This window comes from Trypanosoma theileri (genome assembly GCF_002087225.1).
Source record: "Trypanosoma theileri isolate Edinburgh chromosome Unknown TM35_Tth_9_V1, whole genome shotgun sequence".
Taxonomy (NCBI): domain Eukaryota; phylum Euglenozoa; class Kinetoplastea; order Trypanosomatida; family Trypanosomatidae; genus Trypanosoma; species Trypanosoma theileri.
In genome coordinates, this window is record NW_021639851.1 from 264,247 (window position 1) to 283,225 (window position 18,979).

The 18,979-nt window shown below is 41.0% G+C and overlaps 7 protein-coding genes across 7 annotated transcripts; all 7 read left to right on the top strand.

Moving 5' to 3' along the window:
- Window positions 1-50: 50 nt before the first annotated feature.
- Window positions 51-2,123, top strand: TM35_000092120 (ABC transporter; the record flags this gene model as incomplete). The annotated part of the gene is made up of 1 exon (XM_029024451.1): window positions 51-2,123. One exon carries the CDS (start codon window positions 51-53, stop codon window positions 2,121-2,123), a length of 2,073 nt encoding a protein of 690 aa, XP_028884228.1.
- A 265-nt stretch (window positions 2,124-2,388) lies between these two features.
- On the top strand, window positions 2,389-3,063 carry TM35_000092130 (uncharacterized protein; the record flags this gene model as incomplete). Its single annotated transcript, XM_029024452.1, has 1 exon — window positions 2,389-3,063. One exon carries the CDS (start codon window positions 2,389-2,391, stop codon window positions 3,061-3,063), a length of 675 nt encoding a protein of 224 aa, XP_028884229.1.
- Window positions 3,064-3,408: 345 nt separating this feature from the next.
- On the top strand, window positions 3,409-5,658 carry TM35_000092140 (generic methyltransferase; the record flags this gene model as incomplete). Its single annotated transcript, XM_029024453.1, has 1 exon — window positions 3,409-5,658. The coding sequence occupies one exon, from the start codon at window positions 3,409-3,411 to the stop codon at window positions 5,656-5,658; it is 2,250 nt and encodes a 749-aa protein (XP_028884230.1).
- Window positions 5,659-6,752: 1,094 nt separating this feature from the next.
- Window positions 6,753-8,336, top strand: TM35_000092150 (uncharacterized protein; the record flags this gene model as incomplete). Its single annotated transcript, XM_029024454.1, has 1 exon — window positions 6,753-8,336. One exon carries the CDS (start codon window positions 6,753-6,755, stop codon window positions 8,334-8,336), a length of 1,584 nt encoding a protein of 527 aa, XP_028884231.1.
- Window positions 8,337-8,899: 563 nt separating this feature from the next.
- On the top strand, window positions 8,900-13,012 carry TM35_000092160 (putative Unc104-like kinesin; the record flags this gene model as incomplete). The annotated part of the gene is made up of 1 exon (XM_029024455.1): window positions 8,900-13,012. The coding sequence occupies one exon, from the start codon at window positions 8,900-8,902 to the stop codon at window positions 13,010-13,012; it is 4,113 nt and encodes a 1,370-aa protein (XP_028884232.1).
- A 764-nt stretch (window positions 13,013-13,776) lies between these two features.
- Window positions 13,777-15,192, top strand: TM35_000092170 (uncharacterized protein; the record flags this gene model as incomplete). Its single annotated transcript, XM_029024456.1, has 1 exon — window positions 13,777-15,192. One exon carries the CDS (start codon window positions 13,777-13,779, stop codon window positions 15,190-15,192), a length of 1,416 nt encoding a protein of 471 aa, XP_028884233.1.
- Window positions 15,193-15,543: 351 nt separating this feature from the next.
- Window positions 15,544-18,597, top strand: TM35_000092180 (uncharacterized protein; the record flags this gene model as incomplete). The annotated part of the gene is made up of 1 exon (XM_029024457.1): window positions 15,544-18,597. The coding sequence occupies one exon, from the start codon at window positions 15,544-15,546 to the stop codon at window positions 18,595-18,597; it is 3,054 nt and encodes a 1,017-aa protein (XP_028884234.1).
- Window positions 18,598-18,979: the final 382 nt, after the last annotated feature.

The following is an 18,979-nucleotide window of genomic DNA, read 5'->3' on the forward strand; positions in this document are numbered from 1 at the left end:
TTTTTTTTTTTTTCTTTGGCAGTGTTTCTCATAGCCTAGTATCCTCAAGCATGAATGACCGATCTGTAGATGAGAATACGCCATTGATTCTTGACGAGTTTAGTACTCGTCAGAGTAAGTCTACATCATTACTTTCTTCAAAGAGTGTGGGTCATAAATATCAAGTATATGATGCGGCGCACCAGTTTCTTCGCTCTGTTTTTAATGTCGGTGGATTAACAATTTGTGTTGTTGAGGCAACTGTGATAACTCAGTCCCGATTGAGTCGGTGTTTCCCAAGGCAGTTTCCATCCAAGAAACGATGTGATGCCGCTGTTGCCTTAATGCGGGAAGGTGGTGTACACGTTGTTGCGGATATTGATGGTATGGCTGGGTTGTATTTACTCCGTGTTATCACTGGTAGTACTTCATGTACATCAGGATCTATCCTAGCCAATGGTGTTCCTGTTGAAGCTGGTGTTTTTCGCAAGGCGGTTGGTGTTATTAGCGATGAAGGTACTCCTTTACCAAATTTAACAGTTGAGGAAAACATTAATTTTGTCGTTTCTATGAGGACAAGAATAACTGGTAACTCACGAAATCTTTTAGTAAAAGCAGCCTGCGTTCTTACCGAGCTTGATCACCGTAAGACTACAAATTCATTGTCACCTTCAGAAGATTTTCGACTTCGTCTTGCCATGGAAATAGTAAGAGATCCTCCCGTTATTGTCGCATATTACCCTTTTGATAATCTTAGTCTTTCTGATGCTGCAGAGTGCAGTGCTATTCTAAAGAGAATATCAACCATACTAGAAAAAACAATCATTATTTCATCTAAGACACTTGCAACATATTTATTTGAAATAACAGATACCGTATTGCTTTTTGGACTTAATGGACAGGTACTTTACTCTGGTGAGACTACTTTGATGGCCTTATATTATAAAAGTCTTCATGCTTCCATTACTTCATATTTTTCTGGTTTTGACCATTTACGGGATGACCTTAATATAAGGTCTGAAAGTTTTTCACCTTGTAATCAATTACCTGATGTAACTGTCTCAGGAGGAGACCATAAAAACAGGGAAGATGAACCAAGTAGTATATCCATGCGTTCTTCTTATGCTCGAGAGACAATTAATGAAACGATTGAAAATGTTGATTTTTGTGGAGATGATGCTCTTAGTCTTGCTATATTATGGGGTGAAAATGAAGTTGATACTTATTTTTACGCTTCTAAGTATTATGAATCATCTTTGCGTAAGGAAATGCTTCGGTCAATAGCGGGATATTCTTTCCCACCCCAGGACGATTATGGTGTGACTCCTTTTACAGGTACTGCAGTTCCTCAATATTCAATGTTAAAACCTTTTCTTCTTTGGTGGTATGATGCTTTACAAACACGAAGAGAACCGGGAGGTGTAATTTATTTTTGTTTCTTATTGATTGGGTTACTTGTGATAACCCTGTTAGTGCATCGTCAACCCGATGATCAAGGAGGTATGTACAATATCAGAGGTATTCAATTTGTTCTCTTTCTATTGACTATAATAGCAAATATTGTGGTCATGGATGATGTAGATCGTCAGTTACGACTTTTTTTTTATCAACGCAACAGTGGACTTTACAATACATTTTGTTTTATGTTCGTTTTTGTCATACGTACGATATTTTTGCGAGTAATATGTTTGGCATTGTTTGTTCCAGTGGTTCTATTTGTTTTGAAAATGAAGGCACTATTTCTTCTTCTTGTTGGTGCCCTAAGCATTACTCACATGTTTCTTCATGTGGCTGTGCATGTAGTTATACCTGAAAAACAATTAGCAGCTAATATACTCCGAGTGTATATGACCTATTGTATTATTTTTTCTGGATTCTTACTTAATCTGAAGTCCATGCCTCCCTTTGTTGGGATGATAAGTTTATTGAGATGGGTTTACGGAGCTGCCTTGGCACAAAGTTTGCGGAACATGCCATTTAGTTGCGATGGTGCTGGTAACACATCATACTGTTACAGCGGTGACGCTTACTTGGAACTTGAGGGATTTCAGAATGAGTCTACAAAACAATCTTTAGTGGTATTAGGTACAATGTGTGGTATTTTGATATTACTTGTGGGAGTTGCCTTAGCTTGTCGAAGCTAAAAAATGTGTTATACGTCTTAAACAGATTATGTGTCTATACTCAGTATCGATTATTATTATTGTTATTATTTTTTCAGTACGTGAGAAGTTATGACCTAGCATTGGAAGGTCTGAAATCAGATCTTTTATGCAAAAGAGTGAAGGAGAAATAATAAAAAAAAAAAACAAAAAAAAAATGAGTGAAAAGTATAATGAGAGTATGTGTTTTTCTTTTTCATAAGCTAATTATCTGCTTTTTTTTTGTTTTTTTTTTTTCTTGTTGTTGATGTCATCTGTATTTTTAAAGACCAGGGAAACTGAAGGATCACATTGTCTTGATTCTATAGTTATGAAAAGAAATTCAGCTGAGGATGAAGAAGTTGATATTACAGAGATTGGTGCTGCGTACTGTACGAGTACTGTAAATAGAATAGAAACCTCATCTATATCAAGCCAAAAACGAGTACGTTCCCCGCAAATGAGTTCATCATTCACAGGGGAAGTATGTTGTAGCAGTAACGATGATAATGATGTCGACATTGTCGAGCACAGCAACCGACTCTTAGAACTCTTGCGCGTACGGCGACGAGAATGGAATGTTAGAGTTGGCGTTTCAACAGAATCATCGAGTGAATATTACATAAATGAGTTAAGCTTAAAAGAAAGTAATACACAAATTTTAAAGACTTCATCACCTCCCTTAATTCAATTGCCTGTCACAGAAAGATATTTAAAAAAAGTCAACGTTCATCGAAGTGGATGTGAATCAATCAGAGAAGAAGAAAAAGAGCCATCTTATCTTTCATCACCACCTCCAGTGGTTCATAACGTTGCCACACAAACACAAACAACTTCAATTGAAGGCAATAATCAGATGATAGATACTAATATGGCACCAGCGGATTTATTAATGCTTCGATTGTGTGAGTTAGATGCTTTGCTTCATATATTTTTTTCTTGAGGTGCTTTCACAGCTACCAGTGATAAATTGTTTTAAGTTTCTAATTGCTTGTGGAATAATTTGTTTCAGAATAAATTTCTTCTCATTTTGATTATTTATTATTATTATTATTATTATTATTATTATTATTATTATTATTATTATTATTATTGTTATTACTACTATGTTTTCCTTTTAATGTTACTCTCAGTTACACTCCCAAGATAAAATTTCACTGTTTTCTTTCCATTTCTTTATGTATATATGTACATATATGAAAGACATCAAGAGCCTATTACTCTTGTATTCAGAAACGTATAAACGCATAAGTAGATACGTGGTTCTATTATATACAAAAAAGGAAATATGACCACACTTACTTTAAAGCATTACTCCCATGATGAATCCGCTAAACTGTTTCATCTTGCCACATCACAAGGGTATTTTGATCAACGTTCACCTACTTTGAATACAGGGGATCCCACAAAAAAGATGGAGGAAATTCGCAACTATGTACACAACACTATGAGCCTATATGAGAAAGTTTTTGAATGTGTGGCTACAGAGGAAGCTTTTTTCGTTAAACCCATTCACAAACTTCGTCATCCATTAATTTTTTATTATGGACATACTGCTTGTTTTTATATAAACAAGTTATGCGCAGCTGGAATTTCAAAACGAATAGATCCAAGATTGGAAGAAATGTTTGCTGTGGGTGTTGATGAAATGAGTTGGGATGATCTGAACGAAGAACATTACGACTGGCCTTCTGTAAATCAAGTGACAGAGTACCGACGGGCTGTACGTAAACATCTTGATGAAATGTTAACAAGCGGAGAGTACAAGTTAAAATTACCTTTAACTTTTGAAAACAGTACTGCTGATTTGGATAACTCATTCTGGTGGGTAATGCTAATGGGTGCTGAACACGAGCGTATTCATATTGAAACTGCATCTGTTCACGTGCGTGAGCTTCCAATAAAGTATGTCAAACCCTCCATGGCTCTTTTCTGGAAACGTTGTGAAGAAGTTAACCCCAGTGCCCCAATAAATGAATTAATTGAAGTTGTTGGAGGTAAGGTACATTTGGGACGTCGACCAGATTCTGAATTATATGGGTGGGACTGTGATTACTCAAACGGCAATTACGTTATTGATGTTCCTTCTTTTAAGGCAAGTAAATATTTGGTTTCTAACGCAGAATTTTTTGCCTTTATGAAAGCTGATGGATACAATACACAACGTTATTGGGATGAAGAAGGTTGGAAATGGGTACAATGGAAGAAACCACTACATCCTTGGTTTTGGGTAATTGATGAATCTCGTCCTGACGGTTATGCCCTTCGCTTACAAACAGAATTAATTGACTTACCTTGGAATTGGCCTTGTGAGCTAAATAATCTTGAGGCTCATGCTTTCTGCAAATTCAAAGGTGAACAAATGGGAAAAAATATTCGTATGTTAACTGAAGCAGAATGGTTACTTCTTTGGGATCGTTATGTGGGAAAAGATCAGCCGGCATGGAATGTCGCACCAGGTAACCTTAATCTTGAACACTACAAGAGTTCTTGTCCTGTAAATAAATTTCATCATGGACCATTCTTTGATATTGTGGGTAACGTTTGGCAACATTGTGAGACTCGTGTTTATCCCTATCCTGGATACAATGTTCATCCATTTTATGATGATTTTTCTATGCCAACTTTTGATGGTCGTCATGCATGCATGAAGGGAGGAACTTGGATAAGCACTGGAAATGAAGCCACTCGTGATGCTCGTTTTGCATTTCTACGTCATTTTTTTCAATATATTGGTTTACGCTATGTAGAGGGAGAACCAGTAAATGAAATGCAACACTGCCAAAGTGTTTTGGGACTTGATCCAGAAGTGGATGTTCTCACAGATGCAAACTTCCGTGAGTCATTCAAGGGTATTCCTAATGGTTGTGTTAAGATTGCCGAATATGTAATGAAACAATTTAAAACTTATGCCAAGACTGAACCAAAACGTGCACTTGACTTTGCTTGTGGTGCTGGTCGAATTTCTTTTGAGCTGACCAAACTATTTGATGATGTTCTTGGATCTGATTTTACAGCCAGACGGCTTATGCCTGCATACGCTATAAAAGAACGAGGTAAGTGCACATACAGTGTGTTCGATCCCTCTAAACATGAACGTGTGGCATGTGAAATTCAGTCTTCCAATTACTCTTGGGACAACACACGTGAGAATGCCCGGTTTTTTCAAGCCGATCCCACGAACCTTCACGCTCACATGAAGGACTTTTCTTTGATCCTCTGCTGGAACACATTGGAAAAAAGTTATAATCCTACTGCCATTCCACCACATTTGTTGGGACGGCTAAACAAGGGAGGTCTTCTTGTCATTGGCAGTCGCTTCGCGTTGAGTGATCTCAACACGTCCGAAGAAAAGCCAAAAGACGAAGATTCTCCACAGTATGAGGGACTGACAGAAGAGGAATTATTCAATTTGTTGGGCGCCGAAGTGACTGTGGAACGTGTTGGGGAGCCACTGAAAGTGAAAGTGGTATTCCTAGAGTTGGATGGTGTGGCAAAGTTGAAGAGTGTGCAACTTGTAACGTACAGAAAGAAATGAGCAAAAATCTTCCCACTGATGTTTTTTTCTTCTTTTTTTTTCTATGTAGGGAAAGGAGAGGGATTATCTTTTCTTTTTTTTTTTTTTTTCGTTCAGCGGGTGACATCGCGTGTGTATTTATTTCTGAAACTTTTTTTTTTATTTATGTCTATGTCAGGATTTGTGAAAATTCTTTGTATGAGGGATGAACTACATTGTGTATGGTGTTAGGAATCTCAAAAGGATAAAACGAACGAACAAACGAACAACGACAGCCTTTTCTAGAAAAGGGCTAGAAGCATTGCGAGTGAATTATTGTTGACGCGTGTGTCTTTTTTTTCCATAAATCCTGCTCTCGAAGAACAAGACAGGAGAAAAAAAAAAAAAGAACAAAGAGTGAAAAAAAGAAAACTTTTTTTTTTTGACAAGTGCTTTTTTTTTCTTTTCTCCTTTTAGTAACCATTATCTCCCCATAAAACAAGGAAAGGGGGAAAAGAATAAGAAAGACCGAAGGTCGGAACTATTGTGAGCTCTCAAGGCCACCCTGGTTTCATTCCTCTCAACTTGATTATTGTCTTTGGTACTAGGAATGATGACTGCAAAGAGAAAACAAACCTTACTATCATGTTTTTTTTTTTTTTTTGCGCTGTATGTCACGCGAATTTCCATTTTTTCTTTATTTGCTTTCTCAATGCAGGTTTCCCTTTTTATGCTCATTCTTCACTGGGATATCCAAAAAGTTTTATTTGTTGAAATGAGGGGATGTGAGATCACCTATCCTACCGCTTCTTTTCTCTTTTTTTGTGAAAAAAAGCATACTTGTTATATATACACCTTTTCTTCTTTTTCTCTCTCTCTAAATTTCCTTCTGGGTAAGTTTTTATTTTATTTTTTTAATTTTTACCCCCTCTTGACAGGATCCTCTTTTCCTTGTCTTCATATTCCTTAGGGCAACACGCACGGAATAGAAGGGGAGGAAAGGCAAAAAAAAAAAGAAGTATTAACTATTCATTATCTGATTAGGACCCTTGGTTTATCTCTTCACTGCCCGTGTTTGGCTGTTCCTTTTGCGTAAGTCACCGCTTCCTTTGTGCCCCTGCTGGTGTAACTGGTTGATGCGCCGTGGGATATGCCAAGTGGCTGCGGCTGCGAGGGCTGTAGGCTTCAGCGGCTGCCCTTCTCTACGGCACAGCACCACACCGGTAACCACTTCTACTTCTACGCCTACTCCCAGCACTCCCAGCACTCCTGGCACTTCTAGTACTTCTAGTACTGTGAGGAGTCGAGCTGCAGTTGGGAGTGGCAGCGGCGTGCCGCCCCCCCGGCCCCCGTCGTACACCCCGCCAGAGGAGAGGCCGGCTGGTGACGCCTCCCTGCAGTTCCGGCGGTCCCCCTCTTCTTCTTCTTCCTCGTTGCCTTCATCATCATCATCATCATCATCTGTTTTTAATTCTAGTGAGGCTGCGGGAGTGCGACTTGGGCCCGGGCAGGCGTTTGCCCCGGAGCTGCCCAGACGTCCTGTTCCGTCGAAGCGCTATGTGGACGAGGCGGCGGCTAATTTGGAAACCACAAGTGTGTTCGCCGGACACTCTCTCTTACCAGACGAGGATGAGGCTATGACGTCTAATCTCGCGACTCTAAGGAACTCAACTCAGAAGATAAAAAAAGGAGATGATTCTAAGGAAGCACCTTTTATACAGGCAAGACGTAGGAGTTCTATATTTGATTCCGAGGATCAAGTTAATAGCATAGAAGAGGATAGAAAAGTAGAAAAAGAGAGCATTCCTTCTGTGGCTACTCTTTCTGGAGAGAAAGGGAATGATGCTACAGATGAAAAATCAAAACGAGAAAATGAACCTACTCTCCAGCAAATGGAGCGAGACCTTCGTCGTCTCGAGTATTATCAAGGGTCTCCACAGTATCCTCAACTTTTACAAGAATTTCGTGATAAATATGGAGTTAATAACAATGAAGACGTTTCAAAAAGCGATAAATTTGGTGATCGCTTGTATACTCAAGAAGAACTTTCTCGTGGACTTGAAGCACAACCTATTGATTATCTTCGTACTACTAAAAAACTAAAGGTGGAACTTTCTAGTGGACCAAGAGCTTACGACCCTGTTGTTGTTATGCAGCAACATGGTGTAATGCAATTTCAAGGTTACGCTTTCCCTCCAACTATAGAGTTAGGAAAATTGCGTGATAGTGATGGAAATGTGGTAGACACAATTGAGGATAAAAAACTTCTTAAAGAACACATAAGACAAAATATGTCCTCTGATCTCAAAAAACGACTTGATGGGGGTAAAGACAATCATATAGTTCACCGAGTGTTAGGTCTAGATGCAATACAAAGACGCCAGGTTAGGGCTATGCTTAGTGATTTTGATTATGCAGATCGTCATACAGCATTCCATGTAATGATGTCTTACCCCTATACAGACTGGTTGCACGTATTTTACATGGTAATGGTTGGTCTGGCACTATATAATTTTCAGGTGCGTTATGGAGCATACGAATTCTATGATGAATATTTAGGACTAGATCTCCGGCAGGTGCCTACATTAAAAAAACCTTTTCTGGCAGTAATGACCACTCTTGTGATGGTCGTTTTTTTATTCAAACCATTGCTTATAGCCAGTATTGCAACTACGCGGTTTTACCGTATTGCATTGAGGCGTCCCATTGGACCTCCATGAATATCGTATATATGTGGTTTTTATTTTTTTATTTATTTTTTTTATTTTATTTGTGTCTTTGAATCTTATTTCTAAATGTTACATAGTATCTCTTATGTTATAATATATATATTTTATTTTAAACCTTGTTTGAATAAGGTGAGTGTTTTCTCACGGTCCTTATTATTATTAATATTATTCTTTTTTTTTCGTTTCACTTGTTATACTTTTTTTTTTGTAGGTATCACGCACCAGACCCGCTAGATATTCTTCAAGGGAGAATTCGAGAGGAAAAGAATAGAGAGAGAGAGAGTGCGTGTGTTCCTCTCTGTCTCTGTACCCTTGTTTGTAGGGGTAAAGGACATATATATATATATATTTAGATAGATATATAGATAGTTAGATAGAAGCATCTAAAGTAAATTTATACTGTATCCGGTGAAGGAGATTATTCCCTTCGCCGTATTCTGAAGTAGAGGACAAAAAAAGACAAAACAAAACAGAAAAGAACACAAGAAAAAAAACAAGAAAATACTTTCTCTATCAGGAGGAATAAAAGTCACAACACCATTGTAAGAGTTAAGATGTCTTTACAAAGAGACCTCGTTAAGTCTAGGCGTCGTAGCCCAAACCCAAGAGCATATATGGCTCGGCCTCCTCTTATGCGAAAACCCAATTCAGCTGGTAGTGGAGGACGAAGCTCACCAAGCGGAGAGGCAGTGCATGTAGCAGTGCGGGTGCGACCACCATTTCGTGGGGAAGCTGCACAAGAAATTGTTGTTGCAATGGATCCATCTCACAAAACTGTACACGTTAAGGATAGAATGGATGATCAACAAGTGTTTTCTGTCGATATGCCAGTTTGGTCTTGTGTTGGAAAGGCATTAGATGGTTCTGCCCCAATATCTCAAGCTACTCTTTACGAAATGGTTGGACGACCACTCCTAGATCATGCTTTGGATGGATTCAACAGTACATTAATGGCATATGGTCAAACAGGAAGTGGAAAGACTTACACAATGATGGGCGATATTAGCCTAAATCTTGATGATAACGAAGATGTCCTTAATAATAGTGAGGAAGGTATAATTCCTAGACTTTGTCGAGAAATGTTTCAACAAATTCAAAATCGTTCTTTTACAGCCTCATCAGGTGGAACTATCAGTTGGGAAGTTCACGTTTCTTTTGTGGAAGTATATTGTGAAAAAATCAGTGATTTATTAAATCATGGATCCCCTGTTTCATTACGTGATGAAGTGGTAGATAATGAAACATTTTTTACACTTGTCGGAGCACGCCGTATACAGGTGACAAATACAGCAGATATTCTGAAAGCTCTTAAAATTGGAAATAAGTGTAGAAAAACAGCAGCTACAGCGATGAATGAACGTAGTAGCCGAAGTCATGCTATTTTTATTGTGGAACTTACTGAAATTCTTTCTTTTACAAATCCAGATGGTGATGTAGTAAGTGCACCAAGTAAAAGTCTAAGTATACGTCTTGTTGACTTGGCTGGTAGTGAACGTATTGGTGAAACAGGAACAAGTGGCCAACAATTTAAAGAAGGAGTTGAAATTAATCTTTCTTTATTTACTCTTGGTATGGTGATTGAATCTCTTTCCGATCCCAAACGGCGAAACATTAAACCACCATATCGAGAAAGTACACTGACAAAAATACTAAAAGATGCTTTTGGTGGAAACAGTAAGACAACAATGATATGCACAATTTCCCCAACAGAGGCACAACGTGGACAGACTATTCAGACTTTGCAGTATGGATCAAAGGCGCGACGAGTTGTGAATAAACCTCATGTTGAAGTAGATCCCTCTTCTGTGGCACTTCGTAAAGCTAATGAGGAAATGATGGCCCTTCGTCAGCAGCTTTCAGAAGTGAGAAGAGGAAGTGAAGAATATGCAGAACTACAAGGACAAGTACAAAATATTAAAGAACGACTACGTCAGGAACAAGAAATATCACGTCGACGTAAAGCAAATCTTGAACAGAAGGAAGCAGAACTTGCAGAACATTTTCAAAAGATGGAAGAACAACGTCAAATGTACAATTGTAAAATACAGGAGCTGGGAGCTGAAGTGGAACGTGTCAAAGTAAAACATAAAGAAAAAGAACAAGAACTGCAGAAAACAAAACGCAAGGTAGAATCTGTTGCAGATGAACGTGTAAGGGAGTTGGAAGCTCAACGTGAATTAATGGAAAAAGAATTTAAACGCAAAGGAGATGAAATGTTGCAAAAACAGAGAGAAACTGAAGAACGCTTGCAGAAGTTAGATAATGTCTTTAAAAATCGTGTTGACAAGCTTGTTCAACTGCAAAAGGATCTGGAAAATGTGTTAAAAGAAAAGGAACATGTGGTTCATCAACGTGAACGAGAGCTACAGGAAAGACAACGACACCACGAGGAAAAAGTCCGACTACTACAACAACAAATGGCTGCGAAAGAAAAAGAATGGATGGAAAAACAAAAAGCAGTTGAAGAAGAATGGCGTACTCGAGAAAAGAACTATCGACATCACCTTGAAGAGGCACTAAAAAAGTCACGTCTTATGCATGAAGAGTCAACTAACCGGGAGAATGAATTGCATCGCAAATATTTGGAAGCGCAACGCGCGGCACAACAATTGAAAGAGGGCTCAGAATTGAAAGAACTAGAATTGAAACGACAGATAGAGGAAATTCAACGTGAAGCGCAACAACAGGAACGTGAATTTAATGAAAAATTGTCTCAAGCGGAGCATGATGCTAAAATACAATGTGAGACTTTACAAAGAGAATTGGAAGCCACTTCAGCTAGTACGCTAGGTAAGGAACGAAATATGGAGGTACATTGGGCACTTCTTGAAGAAGGCTTAAAGAAGCGTGAAGAGTCACTGCAGAAACGTGAAGCGGAGGCGAATGCCAGACTTAATGATGCACTACGAATGAAACAGGAATGGGAAAGAGAACAACGTGAAAAAATGGCTGAGGCAGATGCCCGTCAGGAAGAAGCCATTGGAGTTATTCGAAGCAAAGAAATTCTTGTTCAACAACGTGAAAATGAACTAAAAACTTTGGCACAACAATTGGAAGCACAAGCTGCTGCGCAAGAAATAGAGGCAAAACGGAAAGAACATGAACTCAGCTCAAAAATCAGTGAGACGGAACTTCTTTCCTCTCGTGAACGACGCGCTGCACAGCGACTACAGGATGAGCTTCAAAACGCTTTAGACCGACTAAAAACAGAGATGAAACAACGCGAGGAACAATTGGCATCCTGGGAAGAGGAATCTAAAAAACGCTATGCACAACTGGAGAATTCTCTTGCCGAGAGGGAAGCTGTGATTAAACAAAGAGAAGCAGATGTCGAAGCACAGGAGCGTGAATTTCTACAGAGGCGACCAAAGGAAGGAGACTCTAAGTTCGCTAAAGAAATTCAAGAATCTATAGGAGATATCGTGCTAGAGAAGGGCGCACGAAGTGAGACGGCGACAATGTTTGAAGCAGATTTAAAGGCACGTCTCGCTTCGATGAACTGCAATACTGGTGATTTTGTTACCTGTTTGCGAGTTAGCGAAGAGGTTCTCTTGCATCGTGATGTGGGCTTTATGGAGGCAACCGAATCTCAAGAACGGGAGGCTTTAATAAAACATGAGAAACGTTATAGAAATATTATCATGGAACATGTAATTCTGGATAGGCGGAATATGAAACTACAGAAGCGTGAAAATGTGTTAGTTTCTGAAGAGAAAAAGTTTATCAAAGAAAAGATGGCCTTACAGTCTTTTATGCAATTTCTTCTTATTGAGATGGAGCAGCGCTGCCGCATCCTACTTGAATCTTCGCGTAATCGTGAGTATAACCTCATCTACACACTTGAGACTTCCACCCGCCGCCCACGTGGAGTCGATGTGGAGTCGGTGGAGTCCCATGGACTCGAGCGGGAGGTGCAGATGCGTATGGAAGGCCTCTGCGCGGAGGAGGGGCGACTCACGCAGCGGATAGCCGACTTCGCGGCGGAGCGGGCGGCGTGGGGGTTGGAGACCCGACGCCACGACGAGGCACTGCGGGCGTACATCTTTGAGCTCGAGGCCCTCGACCGCGCGGAGGTGCAGCAGCGGGAGGCGGAGGGGCGGGCCGTCTGGACGTATCTCCTCGAGCTCGAGGCGGCCGACATCCAGCGCGGCCAGCGGGAGCGTGGACTCGTGCAGATGGAGAAGGATATCGCCAAGCAGCTGACAGAGACAGAGCGGCAGTTGCAGGAACGCACCGCAGACATTAACAGACGACGCCATGAGGCCTCCGTACTCGCAGAGGAGAATGAACGTACACTACAGGACCAGGAAGATGACCTCGCTGCGCTTGTGGCAAAGAATGAAGAGGTAGAAAAACAAATTAAGTTGCGGGAGACAGAGTTACAGCAACAACGACTCCGTTATGTGGATCTGCGGAAATTGCTGGAAGAGCGAGATGCACTACTGCGGCGCGAACATGCACATCGGATGGATGGTAAAGATAGTGCGACACAACTTACAGATGACCTGTTAGATGTGAATGACCTCCTCAAAAATCAACTACATCTTTGGATGAAGAAATACGAAGTTCTAAAGAGTGATGAAAAGTTAGAGTGCGAACGATGCTCATGGCAAAATAATCGTGATGCCACCGTATGTCGTTGTTGCGGTAATGCACAACTAGTGTAGAGGGTAATAGCTATAGATTTGTTTACTAGAGAAATAATAGCCGTAGAAAACAAAAAACAAAAAAACAAAAAAGATGCATTTGTTCCCCTCTATTCCTCTCTCTTTTTTTTTTCTCTTTTTCTGGGACAAGCGGCATCATGTTTCATATTTCTTTTTTTCTTGCTTTCATAGAAACAGACGTTCGTTATCAGGAGACTCGTCTGTCTATTGTGGCAAACTTTTTTTATTTATAACTTTTTCTTTATACCCCCAACCGATTTCGCGTTGAAGTCCAGTGTGGATGGGTGTAGTTTCTTTACGTCAGTACTGCATGAACTCCAAACGAAGAGAGGGAAACAGAAAGGGTATCCGTGGTAAATCAAAACGGAAAGAAAAAATAGAATGAAGTAGAGTTTAAGAAAATAATATAGAACAGGAGAGTCATGGCTTTTTTTTTTTGATATTTAGACTTGCCCTTTACTGAGTTTTTTTTATTTTATGAGTAGATTTTGATCATATTATTGTTTTTTTTTAACCCTTCTTGACAAGTAGATGGGAAAAGAGTGTTTGTGCTCAAACAACGTTGAGACACTAGTACGCAGCTGCCGTTATTGCTTATTGCAAAACATGGGTGTTTTTTTTTTTATTATTTTCTTTCCTTGCACCCTCTTTTTTTCTCTCTCTCGAAATTAATTTGCTTGTTTATTACCCTGTCATGTATTCTGTTTTGTCTGTATTAAATACACAAACCTTGCTTCTTAACTTTCTTCTTTTAAGGTGAGACGATGAACAGTCGCAAATGGGTGGCCCAAACACTTTCATCCCCTACACCAGTACGTAATGTCACAACTGACGATATCGAGTCAACATCAAGTATGGCCTATAAAGACCTGTTGTTGACACGTGCATATGACGACGGCAATACCTCAGAGACGCACAAGGGTAAGAATATCATGGAAGGAATATCGACAAAGAACGTTCGGGAACACGATAGACGTTGGCAATTAGAAAAAAGTAGATGGCGAAGTGCGAGACAGAGGTCACTGCTTCAGCCTTGGCATCGCCTTGAACAAGACTTTGAACTGGTATCAGCTCAATTACTTAAAGGACGATACCCGAACCAATGTTGTGATGTTCAGGGTCACCACGATGACCAACAAAATCAACATCATATATCGTCTCTTTCAGAAGCAGGACCAACCGTAGCTTCCATGCTGATGGTAGAGAGCAGGCAAAACTCCATCAAGCGACAGCGAAGCCAAACCGGTACCCCGATGGAGGTGAACAGTCCTTCCCAAGAGGTAAATAATGGAGAAAACAGGGAGAGTAGCAAGGATGACTCTGTTTTGAGGCAATCCCCGCCGCCACCACCACCATTACGTCCAGTCTCCTTTGTTTCTCCGCTTTCTCTGAATGGGAAAACAGAACACTCTCTAGATGAGAGTACACCGAAGGAAGAGGAGGAATCTATGCTGTTTCAACCTACTGGCACCAATGGTGGTCCCATGCCATCAGATGTTGCAGGTCTACCGCCTCGTTGTGTCTCTTCTGTCTCACCTGAGGCACTTCAGTCACGCAGCATTAACACCCAGAAAGGAACCGTACGAGGAAAAACTGGGTATGATATCTTATCTACATCAGACGATTTCAGAGCTGTCTCTCCACCTTTGTATATTATTACTCCCCCAAATTCTGCACTTTCAGCTGATGTAACGCCTAATCCTCGTTTTGAGCGTAGTAATGAAAATCGTAAAGAAGCTGAAAATGAAGGAGAGCAGGATAAGAAAAAACAAAAGAGAAGGTTTTCAAGAGAACGTTACCCTGTTCGAACAGGTTTGATGACCCCGTCAGTGGCATGCGTCCTACAAACACCACCATGGAAAACAGTGGAGCAACGTTCACCACTACCAAAGAACCGTATGATTCTCACACCACCTCGTCCATCAATTGCAAATGTGTCAACAGATTTTGAAGTTGTATCATCAGTATCACCTGTTTTTTCGGTTAGAGAGTTGGTTGCACAAAAGTCTCAAGAGTCTTGCCCACCATGTACTCCAGAAAAGGAAAATACTACAGGTGTCAGTTCACCATCGCGCCTAAAAGATTCTATCATCGATACATGGCAAGGATTAAGCGCATATTATAAACGTTCTACAGGACTAAAAACCCCTGTTGTACCTTTATTATTGAAAAAGACTTGAAACCACCTCATGAGTTTTGGTTTAATATTACACTAGATTTTTTTGATGCCTTTGTATCTGACATTGTAAGAGTCTCTGACACATTATACAATTCCTGAAATAATTTTTTTCTTTAATAGAAGCAATAAAAGTAATTTTGAACTGTGAATCCTCCATATGCAAGAAAGTTAAAATTTTTTTTTCTCTTTGGTCTTGTTTTTTTTTTCTTCTTTAGGTACATGAGGTAGGGATTAACAAAAAAAAAAAAAGGAAAGAAAAGAAAATAGAAACAATCAATCAAAAAAAAAAAAACAAACAAACAGAGATACATAGATCTTCTGTTTTTTTTCTTTATCAAATATAGTCCCAAAAATGAAGGCAACGGAGGATACTGCAGTGAAATTTGATCCAAAACCCTTGCAAGTTCCTCAAAGTCGTATTTACGCAGCTGGAGCAGATGATGTCAGTGCTGTGCCTACGAACCGTACTTCACGTCGCATAGATTTCACGGATGATGGCAAGCTTTTTGAAGGTCACTTCACTCTCCACACAAGGAGTCTAAAGAACATGATTCAACTCCTCGTGGACCAGCAGTCAGAACAGCGGGTTATTATAAATGATCTTCAGGATCAGGTGAATACGTTACGACAGCAGGCGACAAAAATGAAAAAAGTGTCAAGGTTATCCCCAGCTCACTCTTCCCGTGATGGTAGTGATGATGTGGGAGTAATTATGAAGGAACTTGAGGATCTCCGACACCGTGTTAAGGTGCTTGATGGTTTTAGGGCTCTTTGGGGTATTCGATCTGAGGAGATTGAGAGTTTGGTAAGTACCTATGGGGATCCCGTGGTAACTCCAGAAGAATATACTGCATGTATTTTAAATTTACAAGCGTTCCGTGTGATGAGGAATGATACACGAAATTCTGTTATTTCCCTTGTTGATTCCCGAACATCTGCTCAGGGACGTCCAATCTCTCCAGAACGGGGCGGGAAAACGCGCCCCACACGTGATCGCACTGTCCGTGAAACTTCTCGTGGTGCTCGTGATGATGACTCTCGGGCACCTCATGATGATGGTATCCCTGCTGATCGTGATGAACCTCGTGGTGCTCGTGAGGTTTCCCGTGAATCTCGTGGAGCTCGTGCTACTCGTGAGGAATCCCGTGCTGAGCGTGATGAATCTCGTGGGGCTCGTGCTGATCGTGATGAATCCCGTGCTGAGCGTGAGGAATCTCGTGGAGCTCGTGCTACTCGTGAAGAATCCCGTGCTGATCGTGATGAACATCATCGTGGAGCTCGTGCTGATCGTGAGGAATATCATCGTGGGGCTCGTGCTGGTCGTGATGATTCTCGTGGGGCTCGTGCTGGTCGTGATGAATCTCGTGGTACTCGTGACCGCCAGGCTCGTGGAGATGATTCTCGTGATGTTCGTGAGGAGGACCCTCGTGAGTCCCATGAGGGCACTACACACGGTGCGGAGTCCACAGGCGAGACTCTTGGGCAGTTGGCGAGCCGCGTGGATGCTCTCGAGCGGAAGATAAGACGAAACAGTTCGGCGGGATATTTTGCGCCTCGACAAGCATCTGCCAGTCCAACGGAAATGGTGGATGAACAGGCACGACAGGACTTGGAGGAGCTCGAGCGATTTGTGGTTCGCCGTTTCAAGGAGTTGGATCGAATGTTGGCCAAGCCCCGTGATAGCTCTCATAGTGGGGCACAGAGAAGCAGCAGTCATTCTCCGGGAAGGACGGAAAGAAGTCATGAGAGAGCTCCTCCGGCGTCGTCAGAGAATACTAGGAGCAGCAATGCCAATATTAAGAACACCAGCGGGAACACTGAAGTAAGTAAGAATAATGACAGTATTAGTGAATTGAAACCGCGAAAAGACCGAAAATCGGCACCTACTACTGGAGGCGCAATGGTGGATCAAATGGCCCGAGACGATGCTGCTACCGCACTGGACCGTCTGGATAGTCTAGAAAGGTTTGTTACTAGAAAGATCAAAGATTTATCAGTTGCAATTGGGAAAGACCTGGGACCTGTTTCTATACGACCCTCTGGGGAGACTGAAGTTCCTGCTCCTGTGGAGCGCAGACCACAAGGATCCATGGTTGATCAGATGGCTCGTGATGACGCTGCCCGCTCTCTTGAAATGATTCAGGAACTCGAAGAAGACTTGGGAAAACGTTGGCAATCACTAGAAGAACGATTGCGAATCATAGGTCGTGTGACTATGGGTAGAGGGTCAGTTGGTCCATCTGCTACTGCATCTTCAATTGATCGAAAAGCCCGTGAGGATGCTTCTATGTCACTTATGAGGATTCAACAACTGGAACGAGAGATTGTCGGTTTCAGAAGACTTCTTCAGAAACATAGGTTACTTGATACTGAAGAAGTAGAAATCAGTGACACACGAGGTACTGGCGGAGGTGCATTTCCCATATCACCAGCACGACTTTTGCGTCAAACAGCACTTTTATCACCTGTAGTCACCACTGATAGGACAGGGGCTCCAGCTGATGCTGATCATGATGCACGTATGCAAATACTTGAACAGGAAGTTGAACAGCGTATGTCTGAAGTTAATCGTGCTCTTGCTACACTCCGATCAGCACAGGGTGATTCAGGGCAAGGTAATATGAGTGGATTGAATAGCGTGGTCAATAATGGTAGTCCATTGATGGCAGGCCAAGTGGTTTTTAACTCTAGTGATACTGAAGCGTCTAGATTTCAGGGTATTGGTATTCCATATTCTTCATCTACAACCTTAGAAGGTGGTGTTCTGATTGTTACCTCTCGTGAATCCCCATCACGAACCCCTGTAAAAGTTATAGAAGGAGCTCAACCTGATATGTTTCAGTTGCGTCCTCCACAGCTAGGAGCATTAGGTGCTCCTTTGGTAACACGAGACATGCAGCAAGGAGGGATGTCAGCTACACCACCTAATGTGCTATCCTTTACAACTGGGACTATGAAGAGTGAGAGTCCAATGGATAACAGAGTGCAAAATAGTGTTAGTGCAGCAGAAGTAGCAATGCCAACGACAGGGGGAACATCTGGTGAAAATGTTCTTTCTGCCTCACGAGAACTTAGTTCAAATTCTTTGACAGCTGATGCTTCGAAAAATGTTCCTGCTGTTGCTGCATCTTCTCTTGAATCTCAAACACTGAGAAATATAAAGTTGTCTATGGGCGAAGATGGACAAGCAATTCGTAGAGATCGCAATGGAGAGCTTAACCAATTGCGATCACACGGCACACGTTTGCGTGGTATTAGTTTGAGTTCTCGTGGAAGGACTGAAAATGGTTTCTCTACAGAGCCAAGTGCGCTGGGACACACTACACCCTGTGTTGTCTACAACTGCGCATGGTGTGCTGCACAAAAGCGAACCATATCAGCAAGGTCACCACGATCTTTACGCTAGTTAAAAAAAAAGAAAACGCAATGGCTAACTCTCCGATGTATAGTTTTAGAGAAGCAACAACGTGTATGAAACCTGGAACAATGTTAAAAAGGGAACCAGCAAAAAACAACAACAAAGAACCTCCTCTTGAAACGAGAGAGGAAAAAAAAATCAAAACAAAAATCACAATCATTTATGTATCTACCCTCTATGTATGTACATATATATATATTAGTTCTGAATGTAGTAGATGGGAAATGATTGAGTATATATATATATATATATATATATATATATATGCTCCTTTCCTAGTTTGAATTCCCTTGATGTGCTTTTTTTTCATTTGTTTCCTTTTGTTTTCTTCTTCTTGGTACTCTTTCTTAATTCAGGAGGTTTTTTTTTC